Raw genomic sequence first — 14812 nt, forward strand, 5'->3', positions numbered from 1 at the left:
TTAAGCAGCCTCCCGTCTGGTCTCTCTGCCTCTGGTCTTGTTCCCCTTCAGTCTTAGTCTCCATCCTTCAGTTGAAATACATCAGCGCTGCCTCGTTGTCCCCAAGGTAAACTTTAAACCACCTCACCCAGCCCACAGGCCCTCCATGATGAATCTCCTGCCCACCCCCCTGGTCTTGTCTCTCTCCACTACCACTGCCCACCCGGTCCCAAGCATGATAAACAACTTTCCGTTATCAACAGCTCCCCTCCCCCCACCTTCTTGTATGTAAGCCTTCCTTAGGTGAGTCACTTTGCATGGATATACTCCCTCCTGCTTCTTCACCTGGCTGACAACTGCTCATCCATCAGGTGTCAGTTTAGAACTCATTACCTCTAGGGAGTCTTTAGTATGTCAGTGGATCTGGGACAGATGCCCCTTCTCGTCTTCCCATAACACCCTCATCTTCCCTTCTTATTGCAATAACATCACTGTATTAGAAGTGGATGCCTTCTCTTAAATCTGTAGTCTCCCTGAAAGCAGACATGGTGTTCCATTTACGAGTGTTCTCATGTGGACTTGCATTGTGCCTGACACATAGTAGGTATTCAGTGAATATTTGTTGAATAAATGAATGAATGAATGAAGAAATGTTGAATCATACAATCTGTAAAACTTGTTGAAGGTCACAAATTGGTAGAGGTTGTATTTAAACCCTCGTTTGTCTGGCTTTAATGTTCCTGTCCTTTCAAATCCACCCCTCACCTCCCTAAAGAAAATCATACAAAAGGTTGAAAGGTGTTTTAGGCTTGTCCAGAGACTGCAGCTTTCTTCAGTGGTCCGTCAACAAAACTGCAGGAAGTTCTTATGCAAAATTGAGAGAGTAGAGTATTCCAGACCAACTGATAAACAGAAAATACATAATTTCAAAAATAACACAGATGGCAAACTTGATCAACAGCCATGAAATACTATAAAATGTAACCACCAGTAAATAGTTATCATAATACTTCTCCCTTAAAAAAATGAAAAGTTTTGCTATTTTAAAAGCACAATTTAAGTCAGGGTTCAGCAAACTATGACTTGTGGGCCAAATCTGGGCCCCCACTCCCTGTTTTCTGTGTAGCCATGAGCTATAAATGCTTTTTACATTTTCCTAATGGTTGGGAAAAAAATGGAAGAGGAGTAATATTTTGTGACACATGGAAATTATATAAAATGCAAATTTCAGTGTCCATAAACAAAGTTTTATTGGAACACAGCTGCACTCATTCTTATACATATTCTTATACGTGTGGTTGCTTTGGAGCTACAGTGACAAACTTTAGTAGTTGTGACAGAGACCATAAGGCCCGCAAAGCTGAAAATATTTACTATCTGTCCTTTTACAGAAGAGTTTGCTAACTCCTGTTCTAAGTAGCTGTTTTTTAGTTGTTGTTGTTGTTTTTTAACCCCAATGCTCTGAGGTAGGCAAGACAAGGACTGTCACCCTCACATGTCAGTAAAAGAAATGGAAGCCTTGAGAGAAGAGATGACTTACATGTTTCCACTTGGCCCCCTTCAGCAGCCTCTTAAGTGCTCTCCCTTTCTGTAGTCTCCTCCCTGCCTTAGTCTTCCTTCTCTGATTCATTTTCTAAACTATAACTAGGGTGTCCTTCCCCAAAAAGGCAGTCTGCTTAAGTACTTCCAGAAGCTCCACTAAGGACAATGCTTTTACATGCACATACACACACACGCGCACACACACACACCCACAGAGTGGGGCTACACAGAGTCCTGGGTGGCCTCGATCACTCCTAACCTCATCTGGTCACACTGGCCTGCTAGCCATCATTCCTTTGCCTTGTCCCATTTAAATTCAGTGGCATGCTCTCTTGCCTTCAGTGATTTGCATACCTACTCCCTTGGCTTACCTGACTTACTTTCCAACCTTGTTCAACACGATAATTGTCACTCTTCTTTCAAACCTTATCTTAAGTGATCACACATTCTGAAATAGGATACCCTAAGTTGATTTATGTCTCCCTTCTTGCCCACCAGGGACATCCTGGTTTTGCATTGACGACAACCCTTATTGGACTTATATTTATTGGTTGGCTTTCCCATGAGCTACTATTTGTTGAGTGTTTCTTATAAGCCAGGTATTATATTAAGTACTTTTGATATATTTGCTTATGAAATTCTTACATTAGCCCTGTGAAGTAAGTGATATTACTTACTTACTTAATTAATTAATTTATTTATTTTTGAGAAGGGGTTTCATGCTTGGTGCCCAGCACAATGGCATGATCTTGGCTCACCGCAACCTCCACCTGCCAGGTTCAAGCGATTCTCCAGCTTCAGCCTCCAGAGTATCTGAGATTACAGGCATGCACCACCATGCCAAGCTAATGTTGTATTTTTAGTAGAGACAGGGCTTCTCCTGTTGGTCAGGCTGGTCTCGAACCCCTGTCCTCAGGTGATCCACCCGCCTCAGCCTTCCAAAGTGCTGGGATTACAGGTGTGAGCCACTGCACCTGGCTATAAGTGGTGTTATTGTCATTGGTTTATAGGTGGGGAAACAGAGACACAGAGTAGTTTAGTACCTTTTCCTATCTAGAATCAAACACCATCCAAATCTAAAGATGATGTTTTTAACCACTAGAGAATGTGGGATTACATATTAATACTAAGTTGTACTCAATACATGCTTACGGAGAAGTAAATGAATACATAAAAGTCTGATTTGGTATTTTTCACTCACTAGCTATATCATTTGGAAAATTACATACATTTCTAAATTTTAGTTTCTCCACTTGTAAAGTGGAGGTAATAATTATCTCATGAAGTCATTTTGAGGATCAAATGGAAAAGAGTTAAAGCCTTAGATGGGTTGGTAGGCCTAGAGGAGGTACCTCCCCACTCCACCCTCCGGGTCTACAACCCATGCTGTGCAGAGCAGTAATGCTGGGCTACCTGGGGTAGGAACAGAGGGACAGCTGGATAAGTGCAGGAATGGGGAGAGATTTTTCTAGTTGGTAGGCAGCATATAGTGGGATGGATCATGGATCTCAGCAAAACACAAAAGGAGGTAGAAACAGAAAAAGGTCCTATTTACATATATGGTTCTAGAGATGTCTCATGTTTACCAGTGTCTGGTCCATCTCTCCGGGCACAGGAAAGAGTTCCAGTCAACTTACAGTTGTGCTGTTATCATATGACTCTCATCAAGGCCATGTAAGTGGAAGTGGAGTGAGTCATTTCCAAGTGACATATTTAAGATCCAAATTACCACTTCCATGCTTTCTCTTCCCCTGCTGAGGGGTTCTTTGAGACCACATATAATCTAGATGACATAGCAACAAATATGCCTTTGTGGTATTAAGCTCCTGGGAGCTGGGTATTAGCTTGTCATGGCAGCAAAGCCTAGCCTAGCCTGACTAATCCAGTTGGAGAAGAGGTAGAGGTCTCTTGCTTTCTCCTGTATCACCTGGTCCCCTGACCACATCAGGTTTTACTTGAGGATTCATTACCCTTCTCTCTTTACTGTTTCCAGGCCCTGTTCAGTGTGTGTGTGTGTGTGTGTGTGTGTGTGTGTGTGGTGTGTGTGTGTGTGTGTGTGTGTGTGTCAGCCTGCAAAGAAGGAGCTCAAAATGCCAAATGCCTCAGACTTCCCTTCTGACTCCTGTCCCTTCTAAAGCAATCATTGTTGAGTGCAGAGAGATGCTGCTGGGCTGCAGATGGCCCTGGAGCAGACAACCCTGAAGACAAACAAATTTCTTGGTTTATTAGCTTCAATATGTTGTAGAAGTGAAGAAAGTCGAGGATTTCTTGGGCCACCTTACTTTCTGCTCCAGGACTTAGCTTGAATACTCCTGGAGACAGGCCAAAGACCATCACATGCTAAATATTCTATTATCAATTATTACTAGAAAAGAGGCATGGGAAGAGGTTAACAAATAGGTAGGACACAGAGCATCCCTCAGTGGTCCACGAATCTCACCTGTGTATGGTATTAGTAAGATTCAAAGTGGTACGATGGAATCAGATCTGATTTCTAATTCAGAGGAAAGTTGAGTTCTTTATTTAACCCCTTGAGCCTATTTGGCCCATCATTAAGTAATAACGATGACCACTATTTATTTAGTGTGCCCTAAGTGCCAGGCTTTACTTCTATTATCACACTGCAGCCTTGTGTCAGCACACAAAGCCCTGTGACTGGCACACAATACGTGGTTAATTTTTGCAATCCCCTTTTAATCCCCCTTCAAACATTACATTGAGATCCCATCAATGGGGTTTAAAATCTCCAATGAGCTTTGTTCTCTTTATTTATAACCTCTGTCTCCTGCCTACCCAAAATGTGTTCCTTCCCTGACTCCCAATTGTAAAAGTCCCCATTTTCCCTTTAGAAGATGCAACTGCTTTGCAATAACAGACTTGCGATCAAGTCAGCTCAGGTGTCTCAGATCTTGAGTAGATAATTCTTATTTCTAATTGAGAAAGATGGATTGGAACTCCCAAGGTACATGCTTGAATGGCAAGAGTTAGTCCTCACTTGTTTTTCTGAACTCTGTCACACCAGCTGTTGTCTTTCTGAGTGGGGTATGGAAGTGGGGTATGGAAAGGGTGTGTGTGGCGGGGGAAGTTTGAGCACATCTAGAGAGTAGCTAAGAGGGAAAGCAAAAGGTGAGACAGATGTGCCAGCTGTTGTAGCAAGAGAAATATTAAAGAAAGGGTTGGGATATTTAAAGGTCATCTGTAGGCTATTTTATGTGTACTTATGAGATAGTTCTCTTCCTCCATCTTCTTGCAAAACCTTTAGGAAAATCCATATTCTTCCACTGACATTTTAGGACCTAGAGGACAGTGGGTGAGAGCAAAGGGGGCCACAAGTCAAGAAGAACTTGTTACACTCATGTAACTCTGAGGGCCCCAATCCTGGAAAATGTATCTCATGGGACTCAGCTTGGGAAGAATAGCATTGCCCTGCCCAAACCCTCCATCCACCCAGTCTGAGCTTTCACCTCCAAAAGTTTGACAAGATGTATAAAGACTGAACAACAATCAAGAGTTTTCCAATAGACTATCTCACTGGAGTCTTTCCTCTCACAAGTGATTTCCCATTATGGCCCCTACCCTGGTTGCTCTAGCTAGATTTGGACATGCTGTGCTCCTGGGTCCCTCCCGAAATTGCTGGGCAGGTGGTGAAGAAAGGACAGTGTCACAGTCAAGGCTAGAAAAGGGATGACCACAATCCTATACATGTCCATAAAAGAATACTACTGCTGTGCAGGATCTCATCTAGAGACAACAACCTATCAGTGAAAAGGTCAAGTACTGAAAAGTGAGGCCAATATCCTCCTGTCCCCTCTCAGTTTCTTCACGTTGGATCTGGCCGGTATCCACTTGACAAATGGCTGATTTGTAGAACTGTACAAGCAGTGACTAGAGTCTGGGCTTTGGCTTTTTCCTTAGAGAACCGAGAGAGAGGATCTGTGCTTAGTAGGTCTGGGTCTCCAAGTCCCACATTAGAGACTCAGAAAGTAAGGAAGAAAAAAAGAAGGACATAGACATATATAAAATATATTACATATATAATTATATATTATGTTCTTGAATACTTGGTAGAAAGGACTACTGATCTCAGCCTTAAAAGTGAAGAGACAGATTTGTAGATTTTAACTGACTTGTCCAAGGTCTAATAGCTAAATTTTGGGGGACAGGATTTGAATCCAGGTGTTTCTAGTTTCCAATTATTCCATGCAACCTCTCAAGGAAGCTTTTTATATAAAACAGAATCTTCCACATAGGCTTGTATCAATGGGAGTGGGCATTGCCTACTGATAGCAGAGGATTCTCACACCACCTGTGGCTGTGATTCTGTGGATAAACAAGGCATGGACACATCACTGCTCCTCTGGGCCCCAGTCTTAGCATCTGTAAAATGAGAGCATCTCACTGAAAAATGGCTATGTAGTGTCCCTGCTGGTCCCTGCAGGAGTGAGAATCCATTATGGAGAGAGGAGAGGAAAATGCCGGTGAAATGGTTTACCTCAGGCTTAGCTCTTATGAAAAGAAGGCATATTTACAAAAGACCAGCGCCCAAACCTCTTGCCTGTCAGTGTTGGAACAATGGCGTTAGTCCATAGCTGCCACCAAGCAGAACAAAACTACTGGTGACACTGGCCCCATCCCATGCTTCATTATTCTGGAGTTCAGCTTTCAGCACCCACTCCAAGGGAGTTGTTTTAATGGGATCGTTAGAGAGTGTTTACTAGATTAAAACTGTGGCTGTCTTCTGCAAAGCAACTCTGCAAATGGCTTTATGGGTTTCCGGGTTTATTTTGTCTCAATGACTCGGCTCAGTTTGCAAATCAAATCAAAGCTGATTTTTCTAACTGCCACTCGGGCGCACCCAGCGGGAGTCTGCAGAGCCAGCTGTGTTCCCTTGACGGCTGGCGCCAGAGACAAGACAGGAGTGCTGCTGCCTGCTGGCAGCCAGAGTGGTTCCACCCAATGGAAAGAAGCAAGCATGCACCTTCCTGACCCTAACCAAGGCAGGAGGAACAGGTCAGAGGAAGCAAATTTCATTTTCTGGAAGGAGAAATGGTAGACAGAATCCATTTGACTTCAAGAACTGATGGGCAGGAAAATAATAGGGAGCCAGTTTGGACTCATAACACAGAAGCCCTCTCAAACTGACGTGTCCAAAGTGTGAAGCAGCTCCGTGGTGGGTAGAGAGATCCCTATCACAGCAGGAACAGAAACAGAGACTGGCTCGCCTTCTTGTTAGTGCGGATTGCAGATCCCATAGTGGACCCTTTACCTCTGTCACTTTTACTCCTACCCTTTAAGAGAACAGTCCTGACATGTAACTTGCATTTGAAAAAAATGAAGCCATGGAATAATAATGACCTGTTAGTCATCCACTCATCCATCCATTTATCCATCCATCCATCCATCCATCCATCCACCCACCCACCCACCCATCATTTGTTCATCCAATGCATTTCATTGAGTACCAGTATATGCTAAGATCTGGGAATAATACAACAGTGCTCAAAATAAGCACAGTCTTTGCACTTACGTCACTTAGAGTCTAGCAGGGAGATAGACATTAAACATGTAAGCAGACTATATATATATATACACACACACATACATATATATGTATTTGTAAGTTGTGATGAGTGCTATGAAGGAAAAGTACAGGGTTTAGTGAGAGTGGAAAATTGGGGATATACATTAAAATAGAGGTCAGGATGGTCTTCTGAGGATATAAGGTTTAAGATGCCATCTTAAAGATACTTATCTGTTAAGATATTTATCTGTTAAGGAGACACATATGGAAGCCAAAGCATTTCAGAGAGAGAGCAAGATGAGCAAAGGTCCCAAGCTTGGGAGGAGTTTGATGTGCCTGAAGAACTGAAAGAAGACCAGTGTGCCAGAGTGTAATAAAAGAATAAAATGATAGAAGCTTAGAGGAGGCTGGAGGGAGGAAGGGGTCAGATCATGCAGACAAGACTGGTGGGGTAAGGCCTGTGGGTAAGAAAAAGTAGCAAAATGAACAGATGAGTGCAGGAAGGGAGTCACGGGGAGAATTAGGAAGACAGGAAGGACATCAATGGGTAAGAGAACTTGGATGGAACTGGGCATCAGTTTCTCAAAGGGGGATTGACCAATGTAGTTCTAGAATTGAACAATTAGGTCAGAAACAACTTTCCCTTGGCCTTCTCTGTCTCAGCCAGAGGACATGAATTGAGATACTTGGGTACCTCCTTTAGCAGCTGCAGTCTGGGGCATCTTCTACCAGATGGGATAATGTACCTCCCATGGGAAGGGTTATTTTCTCTCTACTTGAGCATTAGCACCTCTGAAGTCTAAGTCCCTACCCCAAGCTTCCCCATGCTCCATTTTCTCAAGGATCACCTTGAGCACCTGTGGCTGACATCTTCAACCTGCTGCCTATGTTGAGCCCATCCCTCATCTTCCAAAGGTAGGCTATACACTATTAATGGTTCTAAATGATTCCCCTGCTCACTCGCCCTTTCTAACATTTCCTATTTTAATGATAAGAACAAAACCTGACTTTTAAATTGCTCTTTTTTGCTCTGTGGCTTTCTATTGTCTTCCTTTCAGAGTCTGAGTAATAGTTTTAAATCCAAACCATCACTTAATGCCTGTTTACCCACTGGCTGCAGTTTTCTCACTATGGCTCTGATCAGATCGATTCCCAGGTCTAGAGTGTATCAAGCAAAGTGCTCAAAATGTCTTTTAGCTCTTATATTCAAGGCAATTTCCTTACTTTTTGCTACCCTAATCAAATGTCCTTATTGGATTAGGTGGTAGTATCCTCATAAAAAGGGGAATTTTGAACACAGTCAAGCACACAAGGAAAATGTCATGTGATGGTAAGGCAGTGATCAGAGTGGTGCTTCCAAAAGCCAAGAAATGCCGAAGATTTGCCAGCAAACCACCAGAAGCTAAGAGACACACATAGAACAGATTCTTCCTCACAACACTCAGAAGGAACAAAGTATGCAGACACCTTGATTTCAGACTTTGGACCTCCAGAACTGTGAGAAAATAAATTTGTGTTATGTAAGCCAACCAATTTGCAGGACTTTGTTACAGCAGCCACAGGAAACTAATACAGGTCCATTACTTTGCAACCCTCCAAGCTGGGCAGTACTAAATTAGATCGAGTTACTAGTTGCAACATTACAGAAAGAAAAGGGTTGGCGACACATGCTGGAGTCAGGTGTGTGTCTAATATTCTTGTGTAAGGGGCACTAGGCTTGGGGTCAAATTAGAATGATCCTGAATGAGTGCTTAGGGCTGTTACAACTGGCAACCATCTGGTCATAGACACTGGCTGGACTCTCCGGGGTCAGGGACCAGACAGCAGCAAGTTGCTTCATCACCAGAGTATTGGCCTCGAGTCTGACATATGAACTTCAGGGTCTGGATGCTTTCCATCAGACCCATGAAGCAGATGCCATGATGACAGAGAAAGGGAAGAGCCTTGGGGGAGGCTGATGACCCATCTCTGGGACTTTGTATCCTTCCAAAGTCTGTGGGATTCTCAGTATCTTCCTCTGTTAAGAAGAACACTGTTTTCAGCAAGTCTGCCTAGAGGAAATTTGATCCAGGTGGTTAGGAAGGGATGGGATAAACAGAATATTGATTCCCAGCTTTAGGCTCTTGATACAAACTCCTCACAGGCAGTGGACAGATTTATAATAGATAGGGTTTGCCTTTAATCAACCCTAGATACTCTAAGCATAGTACCAGGCACCAAGTAGACACTCATCAAACACAGGTCTGCTTCCCTTTGTCCTACGCTCCCAAGCATCCTTCTAACCTGATGTGGTGAGAGGGGATAACGGAACAGTGTCCAACTGGCATTCTGTACTATCTGGTTCTCTGCTCCATTCCCAAGTGCCACTGGAGCCCCATTTCTTTGGGCTCAAGTGTTAGATCTCACCGAATTAGAAAACCAGGATGTGGATGCTCAGATTCCCCAATACGCTGACCTCTCAGAAGCCTGCCTGGGCTTGGACAGCCGGGCATTCACACTCATTCATGCATTCCTGTTCCTTCACACATGCTCACTTTACCTGCATACACACTCCATTCACTTAAGGAAAGATGGTAAAAGATGGTAACCTAAAGCTCAGACAAGAGGGGAAGCCCTTATGCTAAGGAGAGGGAGAGAACTCTTCTGTCGGGTTCTTTAAATGTCACTGCAATTCTCTTGCACATCAGCAATGCAACTCTAGAGAAGCCCCCAGGGTGGGCTTCTATGCCTCTGAGGACTGCAGTCCTGAAGTTTTCAGGAGAGTATAGTTTTAGAGATTCTCCCACTGTCCCCATATGTTCCTACTGCTTGTCAGGCCTCATGTTTTCAATTCTCAGTTCAGAAATTATGACCCAGGCAGCTACCCTTTCACAGAGCTTACATCCCAGAGGGTGTCCTTAGAATCCCACCTACCCCATGGAGTGCAGATTCATTGCATCCATTTCTCCTGGTCTATAAGTCAAAAGCCACTGAGGAGCCATAGAGCATACCACAGTGAAGGAGGTTTCTCTGTGAATTTCCTTCCCTCTACAGCTGCTTTAGAGCAGGCTGCAGACACTCAGCTGTCCCGATTGCTGTTTAGAGCCCTGGTGCTACCCAATTGATGGTGTTCTTCCTTCTACATTATCTGTTTTCTTCAGTGGAAAAGTCTGCCAAGACCTGTGATTTGTGTCACTTTTGTTTGCAGGCCATCAATTCTCCTTGCCTCGCAGAGAGTATTTTATCTCTTTCCATCCAGGAGCCTGAGTCCCTGAGAAGGAACAAGTTAGGGATATGCCACCCTCTGTGACTTATGTGAAATCAGCGTGACTTCTTATCACCGGGAGCCCTAGTGCTTCTGTTTTCTTCTTCCTCCTGCATCTTCTCTCTTGTGCCTAAATATTGGGTTGATTTTCTTCAGTTATAAAAGTCATGTGTGATGGGTCTTGGTGCACATTTTGTCAAGTAGCTGTAGATTTTTTTCTTTTTCTCCCCACTCTGCCCACATGTGTGTGTGTATGTTCTTCTGTGTGGTTTTGTGCGTTGTGCATGTGTCTATATATTTACACACATACACATGCATACTTGGGTCATCACTTTTGTCTGTACTTTACATCTATGAGTATATGCCTACTAATGTTTACAACTTTTATCTCCTTGGAAGCAGTCTATGAAACTATGTATGCTGTCAGTAAATTCAGGAAACAGAGTAGAATTGCCCAATTTTTTTGTGTGTGTGTATGGGGAGGTTTGCTGTTAAAAATATCAATTCTGTAACAAAAAGATAAATCTGATTTCTAACCATTCAACCCTGTAATAGGTTAAATGATAGCGAAAGATTCATTGATTTTGTTTTTTAAAAAGAGTAATAAACAGAAACATGTACCAATTGAAAGAGCCAGGCAATTCAATTATAATTAGGAAAACAAAAGTGATGAGCCTGAACAATGCTGCCTTAGTTTTGGGGATAAGTGTTGAAAATGCCAACTACATAATAATGCAGCATTTGTCTTCTTATTACTAAAAGCCCCAGTACTAATCACCTCATTTTTGAAAGCCGTGTACCAATTGAACGAAGTACAAAACTCAGTAGGTGGGTCTAATAGACATGCTTTAAAAATACCCACATAAACACAGACCTAAATATAAGAAAAACATATATAAGAATATTTGAGTAAATTTATATCCATCATTCCACTGATCAATGTACCAGTTCATCCTTTTATAGATTCATCCACCCATCCATCCATTCAGTAAATATGTTTTAAACTTTTACTCTGTTTTATGCGCTGCGCTACTAATATACACCCTAGAAGCTATGCTCTAGATGCAAATGACTCCAGTGAAAATAACAATTCTTTCTGGTTTTGAGTTATTGTTGCCTAACCTTTCTCTGTGTGGCTAGAAAGAAACATTTAAATGGTTGAAGAACAGGTGAAGACAGACAAGCAGATGCCAACATACCTTTTGTAGCCAGACGAACACAGTTGATTTTGGTCTCCTGTGAACAACAAAAATGAGGTGGCAATTAATTAGCTGTGAATTATGTAAAATTATTATATAAAGACAAATATACATATATATTTGCATATATATGCATGCATATGTATTTTTAATTATAATTTTAAATTTGCCCTTTCCATTTTTCCCCCATCGAATCACCTTTTAATTCCATTTTTTAATTTTTTTCTCAGGGTAGGTACATATGTTATTCAGTTCACTTCCTGGCTCCTACCATCTCATAAACCTCTTTCCCAGACAAAACCTCTTTATAAACATATCAGATAATTCCCAGCACTCATCATCTTCAACAATAACACTTAGTGGGTACTTGGAGAATGCAGTGTGCTTTGTTCAGTTGCATGAGTGAGCAGATGGAAGCAGGGCATCCTTGGGAAACTTTGTTACTAGCAATAATGCATCTAGATGCATAGAATGAAGAGATACTTGGCAATAGTTCAGTCTATATGAAACATGCCAAACTCAAACTGCAAAGTTCATGTTCAAAAGTTACTTTTCCCCTGAGCTCTTGTGTGGGCCTTGCAGCCTTCATAAATAATGTGTGTGGCAATAGAACCTTTGCCAGGTGAACTATCTAGTTGTTGTTAGCTGTTTCCAAAGTAAAAAGGATCCATAAATGTGTGATGTTGCTGGGCACGCAGTAGAGTTAATGAAGTGTGCTTAGGAAGAGAATTATCTCTGCCCATTTTACTGGGATTCATCTTCCAGGAGGTCCTGGAGCCAGCTGAAAATTCCAGTTGACTAAATTATACCCCCAACAACAGTCTGAATTCAGTGTAGCAATATAAGTAAAATGCAAAGAATGCAAGTATGTGAGTTGCTGAACCAAAAATCTGTCAATAATCCAATTCTTGTCTTGCTGCAGCTCATTCACAAAGAACCACTGCATCTTGAAGGCAGTGGTGGCAATCAGGATAGAAAAGGTTAGGAGGCCATAATAAAGTCCATGAACTTCAGTGGTTAAAAACAGCAAAGGTTTATTTCCCATTCAAACTACCTGTCCAATGTAGGTGTGTGGCTGAGTCTAAGGGGTGGGAGTGGGGGTGATTGGGAGACATTCTGACCATTGTAGCCACTCAGAGATCATAGCTGTTACGTCCATTTTAACCCAACGGGAGAAAGAGTGCTAAAGAGTAAAGCACTATCAATCAAATGCTTTGAATCAGAAGTGACACTTTCACTTCTATGCATGTTTTATTGGCTATAACCTAATAATGGCCATGCCTAATTTTAGTGAGATGGGGAAATGGAATCCTCCCATGTATCCAGAAGTAGAGAAGACACGACAATGTCTACAGCAGATTCTATTCCATCTAGGTACACCTCTGAATGCTGGAAATGATCACTTCTATTACGTCCAAGTATGACTCCCCATAATTAATCTCACAGTTATCTCCAATAGTCTTCATTCTCTTCCTCAGAATGCACAGAAAGTCTGGTTTTGCTTGTGTAAAAAAGAGGTCTGGATAATGAAATATGGTTCTCAGGTTCATAAACATTCTTCTTCATCAATTCCTCATATCGTAAGAGTTCAAGTCTTTCGAGCTATCCTAGCTGCTCATTCTAGGACAAACACCACTTTGTCCTCTTAATGTGCAGTGACTAGAACACCAAACAGCAGTCTATACATGTTCTTAGTGATATATGATTATCTAGACTGTCACTATTATCCTTACTTATATTGGGCTTCTAATAACATAGGCAATATCTTAGTGTTTATCCATCTCCCCTAAGCAAAAATAAAAGTATTGGTTATAAGTCTGCCTCTACATGTACGAGTGTGGCTCTATTTTTGAAACCCAAGTACAGAGTCATATTTACCACTACAATTTCCATCTTTTTCAACTGATCCAAGTACTACAACCCATCATTACAGTCTCCACAAGCTGAAAAATTTTAGAAATCAATTTTTTCTTTAATTTCATCCAGATCATTAATATAAGTAACAATCTGGATAATGCCAATGGTAGAACCTTATAACATGTACTAGATTCCTTCTTCCAGGTTGACATTCATCTGTTAATCAGAATCTGAACTAATATCATAAACTGCTTATGCATTGAGCTTGAGAATAGGTTCAAATTCCTTTTAGACACTGATACTCTGGCTATTGCATTTCTCCAATCAGTGCAAAGACTGTCTTAAAGAAAGGTTGGGTTGACATGACTTGTTCTTTGGAACAAGTGTTTTCTTATTCGTAAATACTAAAAGTGTCTCTCTTTAAAACAAACAATTATTTCCTTTTATAAAGTAGATAATTCAGAAATGTTAAAAAAATGACAAGTCATGGTTCAAATATATGAATCATTCATATAAAATCTTCTCACCAAATTTGAGGCATGTTATGTTTCAATAACAAAGTTTTTTATTTTTTTATTTTTTATTATATTTATTTATTTATTTATTTATTTATTTATTTATTTATTTATTTTTGAGACGGAGTCTCGTTCTGCCACCCAGGCTGGAGTGCAGTGGCCAGATCTCAGCTCACTGCAAGCTCCACCTCCCGGGTTTACACCATTCTCCTGCCTCAGCCTCCCGAGTAGCTGGGACTACAGGCGCCTGCCTCGTCGCCCGGCTAGTTTTTTGTATTTTTAAGTAGAGACAGGGTTTCACCGTATTAGCCAGGATGGTCTCGATCTCCTGACCTCGTGATCCGCCCGTCTCAGCCTCCCAAAGTGCTGGGATTACAGGCTTGAGCCACCGCGCCCGGCCAACAAAGTTTTTTAAAAGAACATACCCAGAAGATGAAAGAAAAGAAAAATGGTAGAGAAAAAAAGTAACAGTAAAGGATACTGCTCTAAATGGGATGTACAAAAAGCTTAAGTTACACGTTAAATCTTGCATATGACAAAGTGAGCAAGCTCATTTCTGTTTTCATGTTTGGACAAAGCTTTTAAGCTCCTGCTGGCTTCCATTCCAATAGCACCATACTCTGTGTTTTGGTTTAAAGAGCGTGAGATGGTTAATTAAAGCATGAAACCCAGAACACTGAAGAAGACATGCAAATGATTGTGCAGTGTCACAATGACTATCATTGAGAAATTGTGCAGGCTGGGAGAGGTGCCAGCAGACTATAGATGGTTAGAATGATCTTCTACTTCCTGGTAATACAACAACAACAACAAAAGATTTTGAAAGTAATATATTAGAAAACTTGCCAATTCTGTGCATGATTGTTGAATATAGCAGAGGGCAAAGGTTTGATGAGGCTAATACTGCTGGGAGTAATTTGTAAATATGTATCTTCACTTTAAAGAAATTCAGTCT

The 14812-nt window shown here is 41.6% G+C and overlaps 1 protein-coding gene across 1 annotated transcript in view; it reads right to left on the bottom strand.

Annotated features, from left to right (window-relative positions):
* The window catches only part of LOC117068313 (receptor-type tyrosine-protein phosphatase T-like), a 112162-nt gene that overhangs the window by 66377 nt on the left and 30973 nt on the right, over positions 1-14812 (bottom strand). Inside the window, exon 2 of the mRNA XM_033185379.1 lies at positions 11486-11522. Within this exon, the coding sequence (XP_033041270.1) occupies positions 11486-11522 (37 nt within the window). The remainder of the gene's footprint in view (positions 1-11485; positions 11523-14812) is intronic.

Source organism: Trachypithecus francoisi, unplaced genomic scaffold (assembly GCF_009764315.1).
Source record: "Trachypithecus francoisi isolate TF-2019V2 unplaced genomic scaffold, Tfra_2.0 Lachesis_group21, whole genome shotgun sequence".
Classification (NCBI taxonomy): domain Eukaryota; kingdom Metazoa; phylum Chordata; class Mammalia; order Primates; family Cercopithecidae; genus Trachypithecus; species Trachypithecus francoisi.